The sequence below is a fragment of the Ambystoma mexicanum genome, chromosome 6q, assembly GCF_040938575.1.
Source record: "Ambystoma mexicanum isolate Mex_15411 chromosome 6q, UKY_AmexF1_1, whole genome shotgun sequence".
Classification (NCBI taxonomy): Eukaryota; Metazoa; Chordata; class Amphibia; order Caudata; family Ambystomatidae; genus Ambystoma; species Ambystoma mexicanum.
In genome coordinates this window covers 1,418,730,963-1,418,757,904 of record NC_090937.1, presented here as the reverse complement: position 1 = coordinate 1,418,757,904, position 26,942 = coordinate 1,418,730,963, and the positions used below count along the sequence as shown (strand labels likewise).

General features: G+C 45.0%; 1 protein-coding gene across 1 annotated transcript in view; it reads right to left on the bottom strand.

Moving 5' to 3' along the window:
- MXD4 (MAX dimerization protein 4) overlaps positions 1-26,494 on the bottom strand; it is a 336,017-nt gene extending 309,523 nt beyond the window's left edge. Inside the window, exons 1-2 of the mRNA XM_069632124.1 lie at positions 26,261-26,494; positions 24,861-24,957 (exon numbers count right to left, since the gene is read on the bottom strand). Coding sequence (XP_069488225.1) covers positions 24,861-24,957; positions 26,261-26,324 — 161 coding nt within the window. The 5' untranslated portion in view covers positions 26,325-26,494. The remainder of the gene's footprint in view (positions 1-24,860; positions 24,958-26,260) is intronic.
- Positions 26,495-26,942: the final 448 nt, after the last annotated feature.

Genomic DNA, 26,942 nt, shown 5'->3' with positions numbered 1-26,942 from the left:
AAAAAGCCTAATTTGGCTTTCCAAAGTATCTGTAATATTTTTCAGTTTGTTCAGCATTTTGGCATGCCTACTTCCAGCACCTGGAGCGCCCTTGGTATGAGTGTTCCCGTTTTTACACTCACCAGTATCCTACCGCTTCTCAGGCAGAGACGTTTTTATGGGAGGGCAAAAGAGGCACTTTCCTAGGGCCCCCACTTTGGAAGGGGCCCCACTGTGCGGCTGCCTGATCTAAAGAAGTAAGATTCCTTTGTTCACCAGATTGAATAGCGCTCATCAGGATATTGTATTGCATGGTGTTGAGGCTCTAAACCTATTACCTTTCTGTTTTGACAAGTACATTCTGCCACGATCAATTCTTCATGTAATGCTTTCTGTGTTCACTGTAGTATATAGAGTTTGTGTGTTCCTTGTGCCACAAATCCTGTAGCATTCTTCCCTTCCTGTGGGAATTATGTTGATCATGTTCAATAGCCAAATTTGGAATGCATACTGGTAAATTGAGTTCCACAATGGTTCAGAAGTTAGCTCAGTGTGTTAAGCACTCGTTGCAGTGATATATGTTCTTATGCAAGATTAGAATAGCACATTCCTGTAAGGCTGGCTGAGCCTTTCCTATGTATGAAGTTTATAAACCTGCCTGCATATGTACTTGGTCTTGCAGCACAACATGTGCTATTATCAGCAATATACCTGCACCAGATAGGGGTTGCTATAAAAACGAACATGTCATCCCTATGGTGAAGGTCTAGAAATTGGTTTGTTCAGATGGGGTATTGTAAAACCTAGGCAATCACCTGCAACAATGAGCATAAACTGTTAGTCCAAGAGATGAATAAGTATCAGAATTTGGAACCAAAGCATTCATGCTTGTATCCTGGCTTTGCCAGCAGACAATACAGTGATCCTGATCAATCATCTTATATCTCGTACATTATTGTACTGACTTCTGTGACGTTTGCCTCCTCGCATACTTGATGTTTCTTCTTATGTAGGCCATTTGAGTGGAAGGGCTGGTATACAGAAGGGAGCTGACCAGATGGTGAAGGACTCGGGCAAGCATATTTTAAAGTTTGCTCGTTTGACACAAAAAACGCTTTGCATTTTTGTAAAAGTCAAAGGTTTTTCTGCACGTTAATAAATGACAATTTGACAAGCCAGTGTTTTGGAAGTATGTAACGCTTTAAAATACAAAAGACCAGCCCAGATTAAATCTTTTAAATTACACTGATTGGTATGCTGGTGCTTATATACGTCTCTTGGTGATGGAGAAAATGAAGCTATAATCATTCGGTGTTACACCCTTCTATAATATTTTGTTTTTAAAAATGTTCATGTTTGGTAATGTGCTGTGTGTACTTTCCAAGTCAGTTTTATAAAAATGTGATTCTTTTAGGCCATAGTAAGAACTGGTAATGAAAGTGCTCAAATGCAGAAATTGCAGAGTTGGCACAAATCCCAGATTCACCCCTTAACCTGTTTGTGTAATGCTGGGCATCTAATTTAATCTTGTATTTCCTAGCCTCTCGAAATTGCCAGTCCCTAAACCTTTCAAAATTGTTAGCCATTCAGAGAGATTTTTGCCTTCTCAGAGTGTGATCTTCAAAACAGCCTTACTCATGGTTTCACTGGCTATAGTGTTGCTTCACTATAATAGTGAGCATTGATATATTGCACACCACATCTACTCTATTCTTTTGATCTCTAATGGCAACACTATTTGAAAATCATGTCCCATTTATAATCTCAGTCTCTCTGCATACTGACACCTTCCGGGTAGCTTCGAATCTGCATTCACTATCCATGCTATGGTATGTGTAGCTTTTGGCTTCCTACCAATTGGTCTGCTCTATCCATGCTTGAGCACATTTGCATTCTGTGAGTCAGCAAATGAATTAGCTGTCTATTCTGGGTTATATATACCTTTTACATACAGTCCTGCATTAATACTACAGGCTGCATGCCTTTCTGGATTCTATTGATAAAAAGTCTCCTGTATCTATGCAAGAACAGAAGTAATCTCTATCAGTATGATTAGAGCAAGAATAAAGAGGTTAAGGGGAGTTAAACATCCTTATTTTTAATACTGTCAGGCAGCATATGAACCTATGGGTTGTGATTGCGGTAGGTTGGGGGGGGGGGCAGGGCAGATATTCTTAATCCCTTCATTCATTTGGTTTGGTGGAGGGGGGCCTCAAAGATGTCCGTGCCCAGGGCCCCACAAATGCTTAAGATGGCCCGTTTCTCAGGGCGTCTCTTTTCTCCTTGCCGGCTTCCTTTCGCTCCACTTCTGCCTCACGGGAGCCCCAGGGAGCATCGCTCGACATCCTCAAATCTTGCTGTGCATAGCTCCGCTCTTCCATAGCGGAAGCTAACAGCGGCCTGAGGGGATCAGAAGACTTCAGTGTCCCACAACTCCTGCTGTGGACACAGGGTAATGAGGACTGAAGGTTTCTCAACCCTCTCATGGCCCGCTCTGGCCCCGGCGTCTCGTTCACCCTCCTGCTCAGCACAGCGTCCTCCCAGCTGGTTTCTCTCCAGCCCACTCCACTTTGCATGCCGCGTCGTTATCTCCAGGCCAGTTTTTCCTCTCTGCAGGGTGGTCTCATTTTATGTACCTGGGGCTTGTTAAATGGTTGCAGGTGCAAGTCCTTCTCTTCTGTTGTCTGACCATAGTTAAGCCTATTAGCTGGACATGCCTGGCTATTACAAGGGTACTTCCTCCACAGCCCTCTTCCTCGTCTCAGTACAAAAGTGGTTGTTCCTTCCTCGTCCCAGTCTTAAAGTGAAAGGGCTGTGGGACAGTTGGTGTTTAAGAAAGCGGTGTGTGGGAGTGAGGGGCCAATAGGTTCCCCGCCCCTCCTCTCCTTAGTACAAACTTGGACCATGTGCCTCCAATGGTGGGGGGTGCCCCCATCGCCCTTATGCAATGTCAGCATTGGTTGGCATTTGCGTAGATGGGACCATCGCGCAGGACACAATGCATCCATCTTTGTGCCCACTTGACGCCATCTTGGTAACTAGGCCTCACTGCGATAATACGAAAAGGCTTCTCTCCCCTTTTGCAGCGCTGCGCACGCAGCACACATGACCCCCACCTTTTCTCTCACTGTGTCTGGAAAACTCTGCGGCTCAATTCTCACGCTGAAGCCGGAGGTAATTGCAACAAAGAACTAATGTAACAACCCACTCTTCCTCTGAGATCACTGCCCTGCGTGTGAACCAGCTTAAGCCAAGCATCCATCTCCACAAATCTGTCCATGCCCCCTCACCCTTGCCATTGGAAAAGTACTGCCAATGTAACCCTGTGTCCTTGCACGGTATTCGCTTGATTTACCAAATATGTGACCCCACCATGATACCTAACAAGCAGGCCCCCATCTAACACTAGACCTCTGTCACAATATATTGCTTCCCATTACTAACACATGCCAGCATACCTTAGATTCTTTAGGTGTCCAGACCCTAGCTTCAATCATTGTTATCGTGATGGTCAAAGCCCTCTAACCTGCTGCTCCATATAAGTCACTGTTATTGACGATGTAAATAAATATAACACGTTTATAGGTTCACAGTGATTTGTTCAAACGAATGGCAAAGTAATTATTTAGTGCATGCTTCATAGAGATGTATTATGTTAGCTTAGTTAGTGATCATCCCGCCTCACAGCAACCTGACATTCACGCCTCCTGGACACTGGCAACAAGTCATGTGAAGTCCATCTTCCCGGCAAAGGAGCAACCAATCCAGATGGAACCAGATTGTCATCGCCATATGTGCCTATACTTATTGACCAATCCTGTGCCGCTTTGACACCCTACACTAATTGTGTCATGTATGACGAAATGTACCTTTATAATATGATGTAACTGTGATTTTTGTTAGAGCGCTCTCGGGCAGCAGAGTTCTTTGGATGCCACATATATAAACTTTTATTTAACTCACGCAACCTGTCCTCTTAGCCTTATTCCCCGTCTGGGGAGAGTCTAATTTATTCTTTTGCACGTCTAAAGATGGGGAGGGCGCCTACAGCGGCAAAGACTGACAGCCTGGGAAGGTTGGGGGTCATTATGATAATGGAAAGGGGGATACCATGTCCCACCCAAAGGCATCCTCTCCCTACTCCCCAATTTCCCAACACCCAGGTGATCCTCCCTCACTTCTCCACCCACAGGGTCGGTATCCAAGAGCGATGGCCTTTCCCTGGCCGCTTGAGAGGAGGATCTAGGGGGAGTAGAGGTGAGGATGGCCTCGGGTTCCTCACATAATAGAACCAATTGTTTAGTTCTCTGTATTGTTGCCAGTTCCACACAAATACAATTTGTTGTTTAAGTTTAAACATGCTAATCTTTTAGTTGTAGGCCTCTAAATTGGACACATCTATGATAGATGTTGATTTGCACGATAGCCTAATTTTTTCATTCTACTAGAATCATGATTTGAAGGATTATTAATCATAGATTATTTGTCAATTGCTTTTTATTCAACGTGTTCACTATATTTTGGTTTGCAATGTTGATCATTTTATTATTTTGATTTTAGGCTATGTTATTCTTTCACTTTTTAAGAACATGATCAAACTTGCAAACTAGCACACCATTTTTGTCTAATGCCTATTACAACTTTGTATACAGTTTTTCTACGCCATCTATGTGTACATAACAGATGCTATTCTTACCCAAAGTAATGGTACCCGTTTTAATCAACACAGAAGAAAAGCAGAGAGTACATGTACATGCAGGTTGCACACAGATTTACAGATGCCTTGAGAGACCTGTGAAGATCTACATATAACCATACCTGGCTACAGGTGGTGAACCCCCTTAATTGGTAAAAGTATATGTTCTCTTCTGCCACACAAAGGTAATCTGCATGCACTACAGCTGGAGGGGCAGACAAATCAACACCCATTTTACCCACTTATTTCAGCCACACACTTTATTTCTCAAACAGTTGCAAGAACAGAGCTCAAAATTCATGTTCTGCAAGTCCAATATTTTCAGTGGCGGTCACTTTTCATTCCTGCAGTGTGTTACATTTGCATTTTATCCACATCATACCATACATGAAAGGCGAAATGTACCAGAATGCAATATGGTAAATAGCCCCAGAGTCAAGACTTTGTTAATATGTCACACGGGATTGGAGAGAATTTAGCAGTTTTGTATACTGTTCTATACTTTATAATCCCTTCAAAAGGTTAAAAAAAGCACCACAGACATATTTGAAGGAGTTTTTATCAAAAGTATACATCTTGTTTTAATGTGCAACGTGAATACATTGTGCAAACCCACAAATAAGTTGACATTGTTTTCATATCTACCAAGCAGACATCTTATACTCAGTGCTCCGGATAAGATTTGGAAGTGGGAGTATTTTACTCTCAATTTTTTAAATATGCGAGTAACATAATTTTTTAGGGAGTACAAATGTAAGTCAAATTCCCAATGAGAGTTTTTTTAAGCGTGGAAAAACAGCTGTTTTTGTGATAATTATTTCTTTGCACCTAGATATTCATGCACATTATAAGATACATGTTAGCTTCTTCCAATCAGGCAATTTTAATAGTACGTTCATCCTCTGGTACGACGTGCATGATTGGTCCAAATATATTGATGGAGCTGTGTGGGTGAAAGTAGTGGCAAAAGGTTCTATGTGTCCATTTCCAAATCTTTTTGGGCAGTATTTTCACTCCATATTTGTATTTTTTGGGAGAACTTGCATATTTTTAGGGGGTAAAAGTGGCTGATATACCCCTTTTCTGTAGGGCTGCTCATACGAATACGGGTTACGTTTAAACAAGGATGTTTTTTTTTTTTAAATCAAGTTTTATTCGAATTTTATAGCATGGAAAGGGACAATGCAGAAATTAACAACAGATCCCTACTCGCTGCTCCCAATATGCCTTCTGCCACCCGCTCCCACCTCCCTACAGCACCGAAACCATAGAACAACATGAAACTTTCAGCGGTTAGAGGCAGCTTACTTTCCCTTTCTTTCCCTCCTTGTTTCGGTCTGTCAATCCAGTTAACTGCCATATTTAGCAAGAAAGGGCAACCACATCTCGCCAATCTTTACCCTGGACTCATTGAGAATATGCGTCTAATATTCCATTTCATAAATCCCCCCTTACTTTCCGCAACGATTCCTTTTCCGTGAGGTTTCTGGTCCGTTTCCCAAATTGTGCCACACAACACCTGGCTGCCACCATCATGGGGCGGGTCATGGTATTCTCCTGGTATTCCCCTTCATTTTCATCCCATACCTCAAACAAGAGGCCCTATGGGGACAGCTGTCGTACAATCCCATCAATCCCCTTAATCCACGAGAGGGCCTCCCCCCAATAAATCTGTATATGGGAACGTCCCCACCACATGGGGTAGTAATCTGCGCTGGGGCGTCGGCATCTCCAGCACCGTGAGTCTACACCTGGGTATATTTTAGTCAAGAGGGGAGGAGGGCGGTGCCACCGATGAAGGATTTTAATCACCTGCATTCTATATTGGAGGGAGGCTGTGGAGTGTGTGACCCTTTTGCACATAGTGAACCATAAATCATCGGGTATCTCCCGCTGAAAATCCGTGGCCGCTGGCCCCTGTAGGGGGTCCGCCCTTAACAGGGCTTTATTGAGGTTCGCTATACAACCCTTCGCGTCTCTGCCCTGCAAAAGTACTAATTCAAAAGTCGGGAGGTCCCTCCACAAATTATTCACCTATCTCGTGCCGTGGAGAGTGCCCTTCAACAGCAAATAGCAAAATGGGCAGTCGGCCTATCTGGAGACAGTTCTCCAGTGTCTCCATAGATAGGAACTCCCCCTTCTACAACATCTGTCCCGCTCTACTGAGGCCAGCCTCATACCTTTTCTGAAATTGCAGGGTTTCCGCTATCAGATTCCTTAATAGAGGGCCCACATACAGCTCAGTGGGGAGGGCTACGTTGTAATCCATCTCATACTACTTCCCTCTCTCCAAATTGACCACATCACCTCTAGCAGGGGATGCTGCAACACCCTACTTGGAATTTCCTTCTGGGGCATCCACAGCAATTTACCCAGGGAGACCGGGCTGAGAATCCAATTGTCCATGGCCACCCATTGCTTCTCAGATTACGGCTCTAAATGGTCAATGAGTATCCATAGGTGGGCCGCCTCATAGTAGGTCTCCAAGTCCGGAAGCCTGACCCCTCCCTCATCCTTCGTGAGTGTAAGTGTCCTATATGCTATCCTGGTCCTCTTCCCTGCCCAAAAAAACTACAAGAGTCTGCGTTTGACCGTCTCTAATAAGCCCGTGGGAACCACCATAAGGAGCATTTGGAACAGGAAGAGGAATTTTGGGAGGACTACCGTCTTCATACAGTTGAGTCTGGCCATTCAGGACAGGTTAAGCCTGGACCATCGGTCGAGATCCATTTGAACTTTATCCCATAGGAGGGAGAGGGGGTAGTTTTTATTGAACAGATTACCAAAGTACCTCGGAATCTCCACCCCTAGGTACCAGAAGCCATCACTCCTAACAGTAATCCCCAGTCCCTTCGTGTATTCTCCAATCTGGTTCCGCTCCGGTCCCACTGGGTGGGCCACTGATTTACTAAGATTCACTTTGAACCTAGATAGTTGCACATAGACCTCCAGCCTGTCTAATAGTTTCGGAAGGGACACCTGGGGGTTTGTTATATATAGGAGGGGATCATCCGCAAAAAGACTACGTTTATATTCCATCTCTCCAACCCGGACCCCATGGACCTGGCTATCCGCCCTAACATCTATCGCCTATGGTTGCATTACCAGTGAGTAGAGGAGAGGCTCTTCCCAAACCGAACGGTCGTGATTCTGCCCCATCTACTACCACTTTCGCCCTGGGCTTTGTATATAGGGCCGATACCCAGTTTGCCCATTTCTCTCCCATTCCTACCGACGCCAAAACCCCCCACAGGAAAGGACAGCTAATGCGGTCAAAGGCCTTTTCGGCGTTGACCGATAATATCAATACTCCTTGTTCCTTGCAGCACGTGGAGGGTTTTACAGAGGTTGTCTGCACCCTGCCTGTTCCTGATGAATCCTGTCTGATCGGGGTGGATCAGCTTCGGGAGGTATCTTTCCAACCTGACTCGGGAGGATAGCTCAGGGTCAACATGCTTGCCTTGGAAGCAAGACGACGCAGAGCAACACAGCTTCACATCCCCGGATCCGCGCTTTGAAACCTCTGGGTATTAAGCGCGTTATAAATAACCCATTACAATTAAAGTATTATCCTCGTAATAATTCATTTAGATCGTCCCTCGCTCTCATTCATCAGTCTTCACATTTGTATTCATTCATTCACCCTCCTACACCTTATCATCTCACCTCCTGCTTCACCACGAAAGATTGCCAATATGCCGAAGTATGTCTGCACAAACTCAGAAAATGTTTTCTCCACGCAATTCAAAAGTATGGGCTTTATCAAGGTTTGTAGTTTAGTGTTCCTTCTCTCCCGATTCCGGTTTTGGCCTTTGGATTTTTCCCATCAAGTTGTATTTACTTAGCACAAGTTTTAATTTTATATTTCATTGTATATTTCATTCTCCTGTGCACAAGGTATCTTATTTAGTATATACATATACAGCTAATTTTATTTAAATCCTTTTTCCCCTGTTTCATTTTATTTTTTTACGGTATTCCGCTCTGCACGGTTTTGGCTTGGCAGGTTATCCTCATATACACATAATGATTCTCTGCTCCTTTAATCTCTGCAGACTGTTTTTTTTAGTAAGTGCTCGTGACAGAATGTCATCTGTGTGCGTGTAAAAAGGTCTAGCTCTTTTGATTTGTTTTTAACTGTACACTTCCTTGGAGTGCGCTTCCGGTATTCCTTTTCTGAACTTTTAAATCATACAAAGATACATCTTTGATTGGTTATGCACATCTTTGTTTTTTTATTTCCTTTCAAACATAAACTTTCTTCTTTAAATAGCCATATCCCTTTTGTCTCTCGACACGTGTTTCTCCACGTTTAACGCACGTGGTTCATCAGGAGAGTTTTCTAATATAAAACAAGAAAAACATTTTTTTGCTTAGCTATATCAACCCAAATACATTGTTTATGTACAACAATTTAGGTGGTAGAGGCAAACCACCAATTGATATATTCATTTAACATACTCAACAGTTTTTTTCGAATTCGGTAATATTCTCAACTTTTAAATCCTTTTGTTAAAGTTATTTTGAATTTAGTTAAACATTTTCACAACCCCCAAGCAATTTTAAATTTCAAACAGAATTTCAAAAAACAAACCAATGACTATTTCATTATCTGAATTTAGCCCTGTATTGCAAGTGTCCAAAATACAGATCCATTTTGCTTCTCTTCTCCTTAATTGTAGCTCTCTGTTGCCTCCTCTCTCCATGCTTTCAATTTATTCTATGCCCAGAAACTTGATACCTTTAATGTCAGTTGCTTTATGTTCGTGATTAAAGTGAATTGCCATAGGGTATCTTGTGTCCTTATTTTTGATGGCTCTAATATGTTCTTGTAATCTGATTTTCAGTACTCTAATAGTACTTCCCACATATTTCTTATTACATATACATGTAATTGTATAAATCACATACTTCGTGTTACAGTTAATGAATTGTTTTAGTTTGTGAATTTGAGTCATTGGTTGTAATGATGGGACTCCATGGGAATGGTGATTTACTGTATCCCCAGTCTGACTTCCTGCCCCGCCGGGACTTGTAATGTCCCGGTGGCACCAGAAAGTCAGGTGGCGGATTCAGTGTTTCGAGGTTATCGGCTACCCACCAGTAGCACCGGCAGGTTACCGCCGACCTCGTAATGAAGCCCATTGTTGCAATTTCTTTCTGAAAACCCCTACTCATTTACCCATACTACACCAGTCTCCGTTTTCAGTGTTCTCTTTACTTACAAGTCTGAGTTTTTGGTAATGTTTTAGTAAGTTGATTAGTTGATTGCAATTTTATATTTTTTAATTAAAGTATACATTTGAGCAGAACCTTGATTGGGCCTTCTTTCATGTTCACGTCTATGTACTACAGCTGTTTCGGTTGCCACTGTTATCACAGGGATCCCTTGCTGCAACTCCTTCACACTGCACGATCGCAGGCATCAGCCTTGAACTACGACAGACCCAACCAGGGAAACACACTGCCTTCCCAGATCAGCGGAGGACTCCTGGGGCAATTTTTACTCCCCTTTCTACTATTTATCTTGCCTTGAGAAGGACCCTTTGGGGTCGAAACACGCGTCGGCTATCCACCCTAGACCATGTGTCTACAGTACTGTAAATAAAGAATTACATTTGGAAATACCGCACCTGGCATGAGAATCTTTGCATTTATAAGATTCACTAAGCATTTAAAAACTGGTAACCAGGACTATTCATTATTCCCTAAACTAGAGTTGTGGGTTCACCTCTACCAACCTGTGACCTTGCACAGAAATACCGAGACCATCACTCAATACGAGCTCAGCACAGGCGGTTCATAGCTAGAGCCCAACTTTTCCTTTTTAAGTTATATACGCAGGTCTTTTTTGCAATCCCCTCTTTGTGACATAATGTTAGTTTGTAGTGCTTTCTCCCTTATATTAAATGTTTATGCTTTTCTAAAAAGCAAAATATTTTAGTCCTTTCTCATCAGTAATATTTTCTGTGGAACAATTTTTTATTTTGTTGGATTTGTTTCTGGGGTGTGTGATTGTGTTATCGATTCGTCTGTGGAAATATTTTGGTGTTCCGTTCTTTATGATGTCCTATTTTGCAAGTCATTCTCACCTGCTGAGAATTCTTTGAAACTTGAGGTCCTTCAATCCCACACATTACTGTATTTTGCAATCGTTCCCCTCTCTGCAGGTTTCAGGTTGTATTGTGTAGTCCTTACCCCACCCCCACGCCTCTGTGGGTTTCGCAGCCTTTTTCCTACAGGCTTTGTTTTATAGTCCAGGTTTTCATTTTTGGCAGGTTTTCATTTGTAGTTCTCCCGCCCTCCACACCCCCATTGTTATTTCTGGCTATTAGGTGCGCTGAAAGCGCTCCCTTTAAGACAAAACTATTGTCATTAACATAAGAGCTTTAACATACAACATAAAATCGTAAAATTAGGGGCTTTGAACGAGGGTCTGTAATGCTTTTCCAATGGAGATGACATTTGAGGAGGGATACAGTGTTGTTAGGTCCCTCCCATTCCCTTCCCCTAGCCATGCTAATCCCTATGGCTAATCCCGCCCATCTTGGCACTGTTAGAGCTCTTCCATGGACACAGCACAGCCCTCTTGGATGACTGCCTCTAAGGAAGCTCTCTAGAAACAAGCCAAAACTAGCGGCCATCTTTGAATGGGAAAGATACCATGCATCTCATGTGTATAATCTTTTTTTAAATTGCTAAAGTAATTATACTTACAATAACTGATATTAACTTGTATGTTATTCTGTAGCCTTTTTTTACCTTGAATTAATTGTGATTTTCTTTTTATTGTATAAATAATCACGTTCACCATGTTTTTATTGCAATTATGTTTTTATTTAAATATAAGTCAAGCATTGACTAATTCAGGATATCAGAGTGCCCTAAACACTTGTTTATTATTTCTTAACACACCGTGCAGGTTTGGGCGAGCAAACGTGCATCAAAACGGCTGACCACAGTGCAGAACGGGCATCCAAGGAGTGGTCCCACCTCTGCGCTGGGAGAAGATCCCAGGTGATTTATTCCAAGCATAGGGTAGAACACTCGATGTGCCCGATATCCACAATAGCAGTGCTGCTGGTGTCCCAGACCCGGCCAGTCACTCTGATTTGAGCGCTATGTGTACAGCTGGCCTCCTGCTACCTCCCTCTTCGTGTTGCAGCGTACCTCCTGCTGTGTGTGCACTGGATGTGTCTGACCTCCTGCACTGAGTACACTGCTGTCTTTGTTTTGGGTGCACTTGGTGCTGCTGCCCTCCTGATGTGGAGAGTCGGTTGCTGCTACTTGCCCCACTTTTCTCCTGCTGCTAGCAGCCACTGGTCCACGCGCAGCTCTGCCCCTCCCACTTCTACAGGTCCATCAATGTCAGCTTCCCCCCTCTCTCTTCCTCGTGACTTGATTTACGAGTCCTGAGGAGCTGCTGGGGCACATTCGAGGCGTGGGAGAGCAGCCAGGGTGAGGGGACAGGGGTTCAGCACTGATAGTAGGTAGCACACGCCCTAATTTCCTTTCAGAGGGCATAAATCCGGAATCGTCCTCTCTAGCCCAATTTGTAGGGGCAGTGATTCCGCTTTGGCATTTGAGAAAGTTATCAGCAATGCTACCAAGTCGGAAAAAAATAAAACACTGCCACAGCGCCCTACCGAGCACAGAGAGATCTTCGTGGTTTGCAGAGAGCGAAGGCCCGCTGTTAATGGTTTCCGTAAAAGTTGCCTTTGGATCGGTTTTAAATTTGATTATTTTTTTTATTTCTAAGCTGTTCATGAGTTCCCACTTCTATCCGTTTGCTTGTTGATCACGCAGACGCATTTACGTTGTGTCTAGGTCTGCCTGCCACAATGCCTCTTTTCACAACATTGTAGGGGTGTAGTAGTTGCTATGTAGAGGGGGAGCATGCCGGCCGCCTTGCTACAGACTTGTGCGTAAAATAAAATCGTGTGATTTGGAGATACCAGTGCATTTTCTTGTGCCGCTTTCCTGGTCATTCAGACTTAAAATCACCAGCGCAGGCGTTGCACAGAGACGTCCCGGTGCATCAGGATCTGTAAAGTCGGGGAATAAATATGTTTCCCATCAATGTGTCTACCTTTCCAAGAGGAGAAAGAACTGGGCTCCTACGTGATTGTCCAACGTAAACAACTCTGTGTGCTTCTTTTAATCCGTCGAGTCCTACCATCGCCGTTTGGAGATATGCATGGCAGCCAAGCGGAGGGGAAGGTAGGCGGTGTGGGTGTGGGGGGTGCGAATGCCTTCTTAAACGCGTTTCTCCCCTTGCTGCAAAGTGGGGCTGTGATTAGTCCACCACACAGGGGCAAGAAAAAGACACCCTGTAATTCAAATGGGGGGACCTGACTGGGCATTATCCCCTCACAAAGCTGGAGTTTATTGGGGAACCTGCTACTGGTGTACAAAAAAAAAAAAAATCTTATCCAGGTCTGCCTTCAGCCACTCGATTTATAAGCACTGTGTGTGTGTGTCCTTCACTGTTAAAAACAAGCATTGGCAAAGCCAACAGTTTTGGTTTATGTGTAAGTATTAGACATTTGCCAGGCACTGCTATTAGATGCCCATGTACCCGCACTATATTATACCTGCTACCATCCATGGCAGTTAATACCACTACGGACGGACGTGCCTCCTAGCAAGTGCCTTTCCCGTGCCTACACAAAAGCCCAACCCCTTGGGACTGCCAATGCATGTAGATTTATTTTGTCGCCACCTCACCACTCTTGTAGATTGGAGGACATTCAGTCCACCAACCCCCCCCCCCCCCCCCCCCGCCAAACTGATTTGTATGCAATTCTCTCTCCCTGGGCTAATGAGGTGTTAGGGTGTTGGTCTTTCTCCTGAGCAGCTTTTACATCTCTCCCACACACAGGTCTTTTGAGTGGTCTAATTGTTTAGTGGTTTCTAAAAGAACTGCATTACCCGCTCATTATTATTTATTTATTTAGTGTACCACCGAATGCTCCTGACACACTCTTGTGAATCACTGTAGGAGAGAAATACCATAGCATATGGCAGAGGGGACACAGCTGGTCTGGTAACACGTGCCCAAAACAGGTCTTTGAATTCCAAGAACTTTTCCTTAAATCATCTGTCAAGCGGGCGGGCATTTCCCATAGATGCACTACTTTTCAGCATTGGTTATCCACCAGATTGGTCAGGGCTTTGAGCAGTGCAGTGCTCTTGCTTGGATGGGCCATTTCTCGCTGCAGTGCAAGTAGATAAAACGCTTTTGTTTGTATTTGGGACCTTATTTACTGTAAACCCTATATGAAGGACAGATGTTTGCCATTCTTTATCAATACAATTATTATAGTTCGTTTTTTATAACACGCTTAATACCGAACAGGTTTCTAAGAACGCTTGCTTCCAAGACGAGTGCATTGCCACTGAGCTATATTACCCATGTAATAGTTTTCCAGTGGGGATTAAGGCAGCAGGCCTCACGAGGGCTGTCCAGCGCTACATACCACAGCTGATCAAAGTCTAGTTGTGATACCGATGGACATGGGGACGATCCCTGGAACATAGGTGAGCCTTTCACCTGCAGGAAACTCCCTAAAGCCTATCCTTTTTCAAAGCATAGCACACCCTGGTTGCTCACTTCACTGTGCAGTTTGGCATCATGGTGGCCATGGTGCCCTTCAGTGTGCAAGCTGCGCTTTAAGTTAGTTAGACAGACAGGAGGGAATTGAGCGACTCCTTGACAGCAGATGTATTCAATACTATCCTGGGTGGAAAGTCTGTAGGTTACGTTCATTAGCTGTGACCTACAGAAGATGAATGTCAGAATGACGAAGTCAGAAAGATGCCAGGATCAGAACCCAGTGAGTGGCCTACGAAAGCAAAGCAGCAAATGTATTTTTTTATCTTTTTCAGGGTGTGTCTTAAAGAACTAGTAGGAGCAGGCTGTGCTCGAGGGATAGGTTATCCTAGAAACAGTGATGAGGAAAAGTGGACCAACCACGAGAGAACATTCCAGGAATATGATTTTTCCCCAATTACAGTCACACAGTTCAATAGCTCAGCAGATTCTTTGAAGGAATGAAGGAAAGAGTTAGGGGATCAAGTGTGAGATATACCTTACTCTTCCCAGCAGAGCCACTCAATCCTGAATGGCCAGTCAGATCTGGGAAGGAAAAGAAGAATGGGGGTGAGGACGGTAGTGTCTGTGGGCAGGAAGGGGGGAAATGGAACAGTCCTTTTCGAGTGTCGGCTGAAGCTATAGCCTAATGGAGGAGTTCAGGGAGATTCAGACCAATGATTGATCGGGTTCTGAAGGACACTAGTGCTGAGCCAAGGTTCATCAGTCAGGTGTGTCTCGTGGTGATGAAGTGGAGTGGTAACGAATGGCGATAGGGTTCAAAATGTGGAGCCACAGCTAAGGACGACGAATGCTGGAGCGTGGGAGGCACAGAGTACAAGACAGATTGGTGAGTGGAAGGAAGAATAGTGGTGGGTGTTGAAGTGGCGTTTGAGGGGCTACAGAAGTGAGAGAGAGGCCTGGAGTAAGCAGGCTGATATGGATGGCCTAGTGTCGGAGACAAAGAAGAAGGAAACCGGGTGTCTCAATTTGGTTCATTGACTATATTTCAGGGGAGGTGAGGCAACAGATGCATTCGTATGGAGTGGGAGGATTTGGATGTTTGGGCGATTTTGTCGGGGCTGGCAAAAGGAATACATTGATGCAATAATTAACCATTTTGAATGCTATTGAAATAGAAACTGTATTTTCTGGACTGCCAATGACAAGAATGGTCTGTCAGAGTCTATTGGATTGTGAATGGACTGTGTAAACAAATTATTGTTGGGAAGTTGCAAACTTCTTTCCACAATACAAACATTACAAGTGGGTTAATCGTCAAGTGGTGCAATAAACCGGTAGATGCTTGGAAGAGAAAGAATGATACTACTATGTGAAACCTGCAGGCTTCTTTGGAGAGTCCGGAGGCATAGCAACTCTATGGACGTGCGGGGAGGTATTGGCTGATCATGCCCAATTTCAACATGGAAGTCTCAATCTCCCAGTTACAAAAGATATCCTTATACGAATGCAATGAATGGGCCTTCATGCACCAAAAGGTAAGTGCAGCTTTTAAAGAAGCCATGACACCAATATTAGATATATCTGACCTTGCAGGTATAATTTTGGGCCTTCAACTAAACTGGCTGATTTTGCTCAGGGCATGTGTATGAGGAATGCATGACAATATGGATGCTTGTGTGAGAGAGGGTTCTCCTCACTTTGCCTCTCTTCCAAGATGAGGTTAATACGTCTTCCGTAGTCAAGGCTCATTTGATTGTAGGGATTACATTCTACCTTGCGCAGCATTGAAAACCTCTTAGCTCCTGCTCATAATCAAGAGGGCGCATCCGAGATCCCAGAAGATATGAAGGAATAATGCTTTGAGTCTACTAGATTAAGAGGTTATGTGACTCCTCGCAAAGCATACTGATAATTGCTCAGGATTGTATGCGGAGACTCCAATCAATGGAATTTCCTCTTTTGGGTTACCCAACAAGATGGGATTTAGCCCAATCATCACTGGCTGGATGAGGCGGTTATACACCAATAAAGAGGCCAGAGGCTAAAATAGACCACTCTTAAATGCTTGTCCCGTGGCAGTGTAACAAGTCACATAATACCCCCTTGTTTTGCTTTGTAGATTGTGCATCTGAGAATAGCTGAGGGGGGACCGATGTTTGGTGGGTTCCAGTTGCTGGGGAGAAAGTGTTGTTTTATGAAGACCATCTCGGGATACAAAATTTGTACTCGTCACTAGCTATTGGCTAGTGATATTTGACTCTTGGCGAGTAAGAAATGTTGTGCTGTATGTATAAAATTGAGGTGGCAAGGGACTTTTATGGCTGGCTAGTAGTTTTCACCTTGAATTTTTGCACCCTGACCATCTCATTTATCTTGAAAATGTGAGTTTCTCTGAACGTTGAGTCATGGACATAATATAATACATGTCTTTAAGGTCCACTGAGCAAAGTCTATTATTTTTCCAGTAAAATGGGCTCTATGTGGTGCATTCCCCATAGACTTCCCCCCTTCAAACCATGTGTGATGCATTCTCCAGAGACTACCCTCTCAAAATCAGGCATGAAGTTTATAAATACTTACATAGTCAATATAATCAATCTAGCGATGGTTCTTTGTGGCAAACCTGTAGCGTTCAGGTTGAGTAGGGATGTTGTACATCGAGAGAGTCTTCTGCTTAATTAAAATGAGCAGAGTGGCCCTACAAAAAGAATACTTTTTTGTAAAAAAAATGTACATACCCCTATTTGGAATTTAAAAAGACTGAAGGGCAAGTTTCGAAATTGCCATGAGCCGGGTGCTATTTAACTCCTGTATATAGCCTAGAAGAGCCTGCTTAGCTTAATACCAACAGCTACTATCGACTTCTCAAGCCAACTGGTGCTGTACAAACATACCTCACCAATACTAACTCTGTGCACTTGGGAACATGTATAAAGGCAAATGAGGCCCTGGGGCACCCCGGTTACTGGGATGGTGGCAAGCATGTGGGCGAGTGATATCAAAGGAGAATGCTGGAGGGGCTATGCCATTCTACAGACGACGTTGTGAAAGTGTTAAGGTTACTGGAGTTAAGGAGGCTGGTGGGTTTTCAAAGTTGGGATGACAGGACTCTAGTAGCACTAAACACCTTGATTAAAGAGGAGTATATGAAATCGTTTGTATGTCTACTAAATGTAATCCAGCTGCCCAAGCAGAACATGTTTAAATTCCTTTAGCTGATACCATCTCTTTCAGCACTCATGCGGGAGAGGCTTCTCCAACTAATGTTAACATACTTGATGGGCCTATTCACGCATAACCAACATCTACCATGTATGAAGCAACGTATGCATTTTTACCACAGCGAGTACATAACCTGAAGAATAAATGTGAATCGGAACTTGTAGTGATAGAGGAGGATGACAGGAGTTAGGCCCCAATTGAACACCCAAGCAAAATGGTGTTTAGCACTGCTTCAAGTTCGATTTTGAGGTGGGAGTATTGTACTCCCTCCTTTTTAAAGTTGGGAGTAAAATTATTTTTAGGGAGTAAAATCAATCCCCCATGGGATTATTTGATAAGCGAATAAAAATATGTTTTACTATAAAACAGACAGAAAATTAAAAATATTTCTTTGCACTTCGTTCTTCATGCACATTAAAATATTCACGTTTACCTTGCCAGATCAGGGAATAATAATAGCATAGTTTCTTCCTGTGACACCACATGTACTACTGTACAAACATATCAATGGAGCTGTGTGGATGAGAACAGGGTGGCAGGCTCCTGTGTGTATGTTTCCTATCTTTGTTGGAAGTAATTTTACTATTTTTTTGGGGAACATTTGGCTAATTTTAGGGAGTGAAAGTGCCCGTAACACCCCTTATCTGCAGGGCTGGCGATTAGCTCTAGAATGTGTCTGATATAATTAAATACTTGCATCAGGTGTACTATTCGTGTGACTGGCTTCATTGGATGGGGAGGAGTAGAGAGGATTTGTGTGTTGTGTGCAAGGTCCTTTCCATCATATTCGCCTCATGATTACGTCCTACAGGAGAATAATTATATGGGATCCCTCAAATAAATTGGTTTGGTTACTGAAAGCGGACTGAGGGATCACCCTGGGCGGGAATCAAGCTAGCATTAACAACTACGTGCCACCTAGCTGGGGCAAAAAGAGTTGTTAAAGGGGCTGATGACATCACCTTAAAAATGTGGTGCGCCACCAGCCCCATGACCTTTAAAAGTAGGTCCCAAAAAGTGAGGATCCCCCAGCAAACTCTAGAGGGTCTGCAGGAAATGACTAGGGATCCAGTAGCTGGTGTGCCAGGCTGAGGACGGGCAGGATGGATGGAAGCACTATTCCAGAAGGGAGGCATGTCCGAGAGTAATTTGACCTAAAGAACTTGTTTGCTATGATTAGGGATTCCGGCTTCAGTATTTCATTGAAACAAATATTGGAATCTATATTTTCCATTCATTCTCAAAAGAAACAAAAACAACCACAGACAACGTTGTCTTTCCATTGTATACAAGGTTGCCTTTATTGTCTCGTGTAGGAAGGGGTATTGCTAGGTCTGGAAAAGATCTGGGGCTAGGCTGTTGTCGGGGCTGTTTGGACTCGGGGCTAGCTAGGCTTTTCGTTCTAACCCCTGAGCTTCTATCCGGGCTACAATCAAAAGGCCCAAGGCTATATAGCGCCCCAGTCCACCTCTAGCAACGCCTCTGTGTGTAGGGCATGGTGAAGCAGCAAAGTGATGGGTTATTTAAATCAAGTGTGGGCCTGATTTTTCCTTCAATTTGCAATGAAGAAAGATGTGGGCTGTGAGGTTTATAAAAAGATGTGTTGTAAAGTAGATGAAACAGGACTGGGGTGGGGGCTACACTTTAAGTGATTGACTGGAAAGGGTGCAATGTGAAAGTTTTCCTCAGAGAAACTACAGGGTCTGGAACAATGACACACTATAGAATAATATGCCAGCATTTTCTACAAATAAGCTGATCTGGGAGCCTGACAAACTGAAAGACAGCTGCATTTGGCATCATCAATTAGAATAGGTCCTCCAGGCTCCTTTTATCACGGCCACTTCTGTACCCGTCCCCCCCTCTACCCCATTAAAAATGTCAGCAAAAGCAGACACACAAAAATACATCTGGTAGGCGTGAAAACGTTGTTTTTATACTTTCAAATGGAAAGCAAACATTTGACCTCAGTGGGGTTTTACCAGGTGTCATTAAGGAAAGTCTAGTAAGGATTGATTTTGAACACATCAATGCTTACAATGCTGACTGCGTGCACATCCAGAACTGAACCAAATCTTGCATCCTAACGTTAGGTCCTGGTTGCAAAGAAATGTCCACACAACGATTGTGCAACATACCAAAACAGGGTGTCATGGATTGGTTTGGAAGTGAGAGGGCTGTTTCAGAACTTTTAAAAGAAGGAAGTGATTTGGACCGTCAGAGATCAAAATTATATCAACACTGTTAACGATTGGGGCTTCTACTGGAATGCATATTGTTTTACAATACATGCACAGGATGGCAGAAATGGGTTTACATTTAGTCAGTATCCTTATACAAGCAAAATAGTAATCTTCTCGTCCAATGCTTTACAGGGTCTTAGACTGTTAAAGGACCTGGACCCCCTCTACCCCGCTTAAGTGTGCAACGTAATGTATTGGACTAGATTGAATACATTTACAATGCTTTCAACGTGTAGAGCTTTCTTCTAACGGGTTACAGAAAATACAAAAACAAAATGTGTTAATATAATTGAGAAAATAATTGTGAGAACAGGAGATTTTCAAAATGGGGAGAAACTGATCAGGAAAAACTACGGAAAAAATATTTGACTACAGGAGCAAACGTTAGCGTGAGAGGAAACAGCATGAACCGATCGTGTCAAAACTTAAACGCAAGAGCACATGGAGAGATTAACACCGGCCGGGGTCCGGAGACAATTTAGGCATCAGACATACTTACATAGAAGATTTTTCTACCAAGAATCTAATTGGAAATGTCCCACAAACTGGTTTAGAATCTGTAATGAATAATCATCAAAAGCTAGGCATGCTCTTGGTGAGCATGGTGTGTGCATGTTTATACCTGAATGGACTGACACGGCACAAATCAAACTTAACACTCAAGAAGCATAATGTAGCGGACACGTCAGCGGCTAGATCCCCAGGAACGTGCTGACAAGTTGGCCATTGTTCTACTAACATGCATATTGGATCTCGAAATCTCACGATCCAAACGGATGAGAATATAAATAAGGCAATTTCTTTCGGATTTCTACATTCAATGCAGCAAATTCACAAGTGTCTCCATTTGCGTATACAAATAGTGACTGTGGCCACCCACAATTGATAGAGTACGAGTAATGTGCACATACAGAAATGTGCACGCGAGACTGATGCGTGAACCAAAAAACACAAATAAATGGGAGCAAGACCCTGGAAGTTCAAACTTAAAAGGGGGAAGATGTATACATTTTCATATGAAGAAGTCTATGGGACTTTGAAAGCTAGTGCATTGTTGCATCTCTGCAGAACATGTCCAGCTAGTTCAATAACATATTACTTTAGCCTGGCAAGGGAGTACAAACGAGAAACACACAGAGATCCCATCAATCAATCTGTGCAAATGTACTTCAACCAATTAAGAAGTCACTTAAACAGATTCTTTCTGACCAAGGAAACCTGCACTTTGTGCGATTTTAAAATGGGACTAGCACAGAGCCACATGTTTTTCTTTGCACTGCTAAAAAGGTACCGAAATATGCCAGAGACAGTGGCACACCCCAGCTGGACAGTGACATTTTCTTCCTGGCTGCCTGCAAAACCAAAATCTGATCACCAATGCACTTTAAAATTAAAACTGCTCTTTTTTTGCTTTCAGAATACAATGATCAGTGGGTGCATCTTTTCCCAGTCATTTCGCTCTGCACCATCTGATGATGATGAAGTCTATGGTACCTCGAAAGCCCTCTGCATATTATTTCAAGTTAGTCAAATTCAAGGCATCAAAACTTGAATTTTTCGTGATTTTAAAATTGGACTAACTCGTCATCTCGCTTTTCTTGTGCATTTATACCTGGTGTCAATTTTAAAAGCAAACAACCCCTGTTCTCGGAAAAATTATGAAAACATGTCATTTGCTCCTCCTGCTTTGCCCAGGTCCCAAATTTCACTAATTGGCAACTTGCTAGAGATGCAAGTGCATTCTTTTAGAGAATCGGGTTGCTCCATTTGCCTGCCTAGGCGTTTGCCTGATTTTACTTTCCCAGCCATTGACGCACCTCCAAACATGCCCATTTTACATTTGCAAAGTGAATGTTAATTCTGCCCACAGTGTCTCAGTTACACTTACTTTCATTTCTAGTGGTTGCACCCGGTGTGTCATTTAGAAGCAATGTGTGATGGCATCCGCAATCTATGCAATGTATGGCAGCAAATGAACGTGATGCCACATGCATGCTCTGCAAATCTGTTACACAGTATCGCTGGTTCACAGCATGCAACACATGGTCTAGACATGATCCGTGATCAATCTGAATGATGCAATATTGCCTTATGTTGCCCATGTGTGTCTACTGCATGGTCAGCTTCATTCGTTTTCATCGTTTTGTGCGCAACATGGGCTGTTGTTGAAGGATGCTGTAGGAGCATCACACTGTTTTTGTTCGTATTTATTACAGCTGCCCCCAGCATTATTCAATTTAAATCTGAAGGCCACGAAGTCATCTCACAACATATGAATACCTTCAACAACTCCACCCCCGGCCATCATACAGTAGCAAATGTTACTGGTCATCTGTCAGAGTGCATCCAGAAATACACTTTAAAGTAGGCTACATAGAGCGGATTGGGAATTAATGTGTGTGCAGATTTAAGCACATCTGCCCTGTCTGGGTGGTCCATTTATGTGTTGTTTTCTCCAGCCATTTAAATCGGAATGGGCACCCGGGCCCGGGGTGGCTGGTGACTGATAAAGAAAGCTGAACAGCTTTTCCCACGTGGCCATCCTTTGTTCTGCTGTGCAGAGGGAAATGAACGTGCCCCTTGATAATCTTTATTTGGGATGTCTCTCACAGAAGCAAGGCACAAAACGAAGCTGTGCACATGCACACTAGGGGAGACCTGTAATTTAGAAAGTAGGATGTTAGAAATGTGTTGATGTACGAGATGCAAAACATGCGTTTCCAAGAAGCCTACCCATTCTTTATAATATATGGACTGTGTCATCGGGTATGCACACCGGGGATACAAGGCTGCACCAATCGAAACTGAATGTGCCCAAAAAACGTATACGTTTCCACTGCCCTCCCCTGATGACCACTTCATCCAAATGACAATAATCCCTGGGTGTGGCTCAAGTATGTTGGCAGCAATGAGGCCCCAGTTTAGCCAATCCTGGTTTTCTCTTTCTGGTACTTTGAAATGCGAGCTGGAAGGGGTTGCAGCGCTGTAGTCTGGTATTCTGCTGCCCGAGCACACTTCACTCTGCGCACAGTGAGGTTACAGCCCGAGTGTGTGGATTCTAATCTAGTGCAAAGTATCGGCTAAAACAAGTTCAGGGGCGGGGGGCGGCTATGTAACACTGCCATCGGGTGGGTTAATGGTGGGCATCAAGATGCACCAAGGAGAGCGGGCGGCAGTCCCTAATTCTGATCCCACAACTCAGTAAGTGGGTGCGTGGAGCTGGGGCTGCAGAGGCCTAGCCCAGGGAGAGAACAGTGCCACTATATCCCAAATGGACGTTTGGCCCATACGTCTAGACACACGGCCACTCGCAGGCGCTAATCCTAGAGCAGCTCTTAGCGATAGGAAGCCCCCAAACCCTGCACCCCCATTTAGCCGGACGCAGGCATAGTTGTAACCCGAGTCACGGCGGGCCGTTCGTGCCAAGGCCTTTTTTGGTGATTTCGGTATTTCACCATGCAAAGCCTTCTAACATTTTCTCTTTCATTATGTTCAGATGGCAAAAGTGAGTTACAAACTGGAAACAAAGTTAGGGTCCCACTCTGGCAGTTTATCAATGAGATTAACTGTCTATTCGTCTCCGCTTAGGGCAGTGCCCTCTGTTTAAAGGGGATAGCTGCCCACCGAAAACTACTTAGCTGACAATTTGGTGGCAACAGATCTGGTGGGGAGGGAGTAAAAAGGGGGCTGGCAGAATCGGATTTGGGCATAAAATGGTCATGGGCACCAAAGAAAAAGTAGCACACAGTTGCAAATGGTAATTCATTCCTTTTGTCAGACTGCTTGAATAGTACCTAAGGCTTTTAAAAAAAAAAATGTGATGCATATTAGATAATATTTATTCAGCAACACTGGTCAGTGAATTAACTCAAACGGGCACAGACTGGCCAAAAAAGTGACCCACTTTGGCCTAAAGAAACAGCCCACGCCAGCATTTTGCATTTTGGGTTCGGGCATTGCCCTATAGACCTATATGCCAGGCCGAGCCTGGGGGCAGGGCCGGGATCATAGTTACACTACTTTTTGACCCTGCCAGATCAGTTACGCGCCGGGTGGGTGGCTGGGGCTATTTATAAAGGTTGCATCTTACCGCACGGGGTTAGGGCGGCAGCAGCAGCAACGCTGCAGAAGAATGTGTGAGGCCAAAAGCTATACAACAAGAACACACCAATTAAACGGGCGAAGGAACCCGGCTGCAGAGCCCAGCAACTTGAGTCTGCTGACAGCACGCAAGGCGCTGCGGGGAGAGGCGGGGGCGGAGAACCGCTGCGGAGGCTGGGCGGGGAGGGGGTGCTGTACGCGTGGCACTGTTTATATGAGATCAAAACAGAGCCAAGCCCATGAGCGGCCTGGGAAAATGGCGACTGCAGGCGAGAGGAGGGTTCAGCATGAACACACTCGCGCTAGTTCGCCCTGACTGGCACGAGAAGCGCCGCTGCTTCTGGAGGTGACGGTCGCAGCCCCTCCAGGGGCTTCTGCAGACAGGAACAGCCCCTCCCAGGGGACATGAGCAGAGCTGCCAGTGCCCCCCAGGGACACGGTCATGCCAATGCATCAAGATACAGGAGCAGGCCTGTCAGGGCCCCCTGGGGGCACACGCTGCATTGCCAGTGCCACAGGGCACATCCACAGTCATGGTAGTGCCTCTGCACGTAGACAAGCTCTTCAGTGCTCTAGAACGAGAAGCGCGTCTGTCACTGCTTACAGAGGAAGAAGCCCATGGACCAGGGCGGGTGGCACCATTCCCCACTAACCTCTCCAAACGCATAATTAATGGCGGAAAAAAGATTACCCCTTAACAAATATGCCCTTCAGTGTCCATTCCAGGGCACTTGGCGGCTACTTGCAAACCCCCCTTAGCTGTTATCACCCACTTTCTACATCCAAACACCCCATGTATAGAACTGTAAAGATATGCACACGCGCTCAGACATTACCCAATAAAAGCAATAAGAGGTTACAGGAAATATAGTTCACAGTGTCTAAAATGTTAACTTCTGTAAATGTTGAAAGCGAAAATGACACCACAGTGTTCCTTCCGGCCCCCGGGGCAAGTTGGGAGAATGGACGCACACTGGGAAGGGACACGCGCCATATTCTAAACCTCCCAAGTGTCTCTTCCAGTGAACACGTACTTCACAGAAACGAAAGTGGTGCATTTTACCTGTTGGGTGACCGCCTTCCTATCGCCCCAGCTTTGCTTTTCTTTCCAGAGTAATCGCTGACAAAAGGTAAAACGGAGGCATATCCGTGTTCTGCTTCTGAAGAGACCAGAGGGGGGGGGAAAAGATGAACCGAAGCGTTACCAGGACGTTTAGAGCGAACAACCTTGCACTGAAATGGTGGCATAGCACCGAAACATTCAAAGGCGGCGTGTGTTTGCATACATGTATGGGGAGCCAGCAGCGTACGCAGATGGTAATGCAACACACACCCAAACTTTGCCATCTCCAGACACCATCCAGCAATGCCACCACTGTTCATGCCCAGGCACAGGGGATGCGTTCTCGGTGCAAGTAACCCTGTGTGGACGGCGCAAAACATGCAAGTCCAAGCGCAAAGCCATGATTTCAAAAGCACTGTTTATTTCAGCACACAGCAAATGTCCGCTCACCCCTCTCCCACGCAATGCCCAGTGCACGCCGTTCACGTTTTCAAATTCGAGCTGTCAATTTTGTTTCAGCACCGCCTAGTGTCATAACTATGTCAGCAAGCAAAAAGAAAGCAAGCTTCCGATGCCATGCACAATATATTGTTTTTAAAGGATCCCGCACAGCGAAGTCACGTGGAGTTGTTTTTCCACCATCAAACATGACGTACATAATTACACAATAACATAATTCATGTGTTATTTGGATTGTGTCTATAGCACTGGAACCGGGCAGACATTATAATCCCTTACAAAGACGTTTAGAAAAAGAAAAGGTGGCAGCTAGGACATGTCAAATGGGACGGCATGGAAATCTCGGGTTACTCCCCGAAGGGCTCCGTGACTGGCGCTGGAAGACTGCACATGTGGAAGCCTCCCCGCCCCCCACGGCGAGGACATCTGATCCGCTCCAGCCTAGAATGAAGCTACCTGCGGCATTTGGTGACATCCGATGTGACATGGCAGGAGGCCACGGGAGCGCGCCCTGCCTTGCACCGATCCCTGGAGGGCATGGCCCCTTCTGCTGTCAGGGCTTAGTGCACAGCCTGTCACCCCTGGCAGAGCAGCCGGGTATGGGGGTGCAGAGGGGCATGGCTCAGAAGTAGTGTCGAGTTGCAGACGCGAGCACTTGCTAGGTGGCACGGTGGTGCATGGGCAGGGTGAATGGGTGAACTTTCAGTGTACAGAGGGGCAGGGCGCTGAGAGGCTGGAGGTGGTGGTGGTGGTGCAGAGAGGGTTCCATCCGAGGGTGCAGGTGGGCAGAGACGCAAAGAGGCGGGGTGGGGGTGACCCGGGCTATCACTTCCAGGTGGCACAGCCGCTCCACGGCTAGCCCCCCCAGACATGCAAGCACTGAACTCCAGTGGAGAGAGGGGTGGAGGGGGGAGGAGGGGACGCCGTGCCATAGCTGATACCTCGGTCTCTCCTCTCCAGGTACTCCGCTGCTTCCAGGAGGACTAACAGGGAGTTCAACTCCATGCCTCGCAGAGGAGCAGGCCGCAGGGGGAAAAAAGCAGGAAAGTCGCCAAATACAAATAAATAACAGGGAATAGTAGGTGCCCGCGCCCCAATCGGCGGCGGAGAGGCGACTGGGATTTGCACGGGCACAGCGGGGCCTCCTGCTGCTGGTTGGGACTTCCAAGTCCCTCTCTATCAACGCCAGCATCAGGAACAGACAGGCATCCGCGTGACGGGCGAGCCCGCTGGCCAATCGGATACTCGGAAGGGGCCTGTGGAGGCAGGCCAGAACCCCTGTTGGTCGACCTGCCACGCCTACTGGGACTCGAGACTCGATGGGAATGTTGACAGATCTAAAGGAGCGCTCTGGTTGGTCAGCCGCAATGTTAACGACGTAGAAGCCTCAGCTTAGCAACAAGGCACAGGACCCCGCCTCTCTGCTCGCCGATTGACTGAATCTGTGCATGTTAAACAGGTGGGTATCGCTGATTGGAGGATTCTTGAATGTTTAATCACATGCTTTTTTTCTTTTCTGGCAAAAGCCCTCGGCTTGTAAGGGAGACTGCACCGTTCTCGCGAGTGCGGATGAACGTGTTGAACTTGAAGTTACTAAGGGGAAGCAAGCGACGTGAAAATATA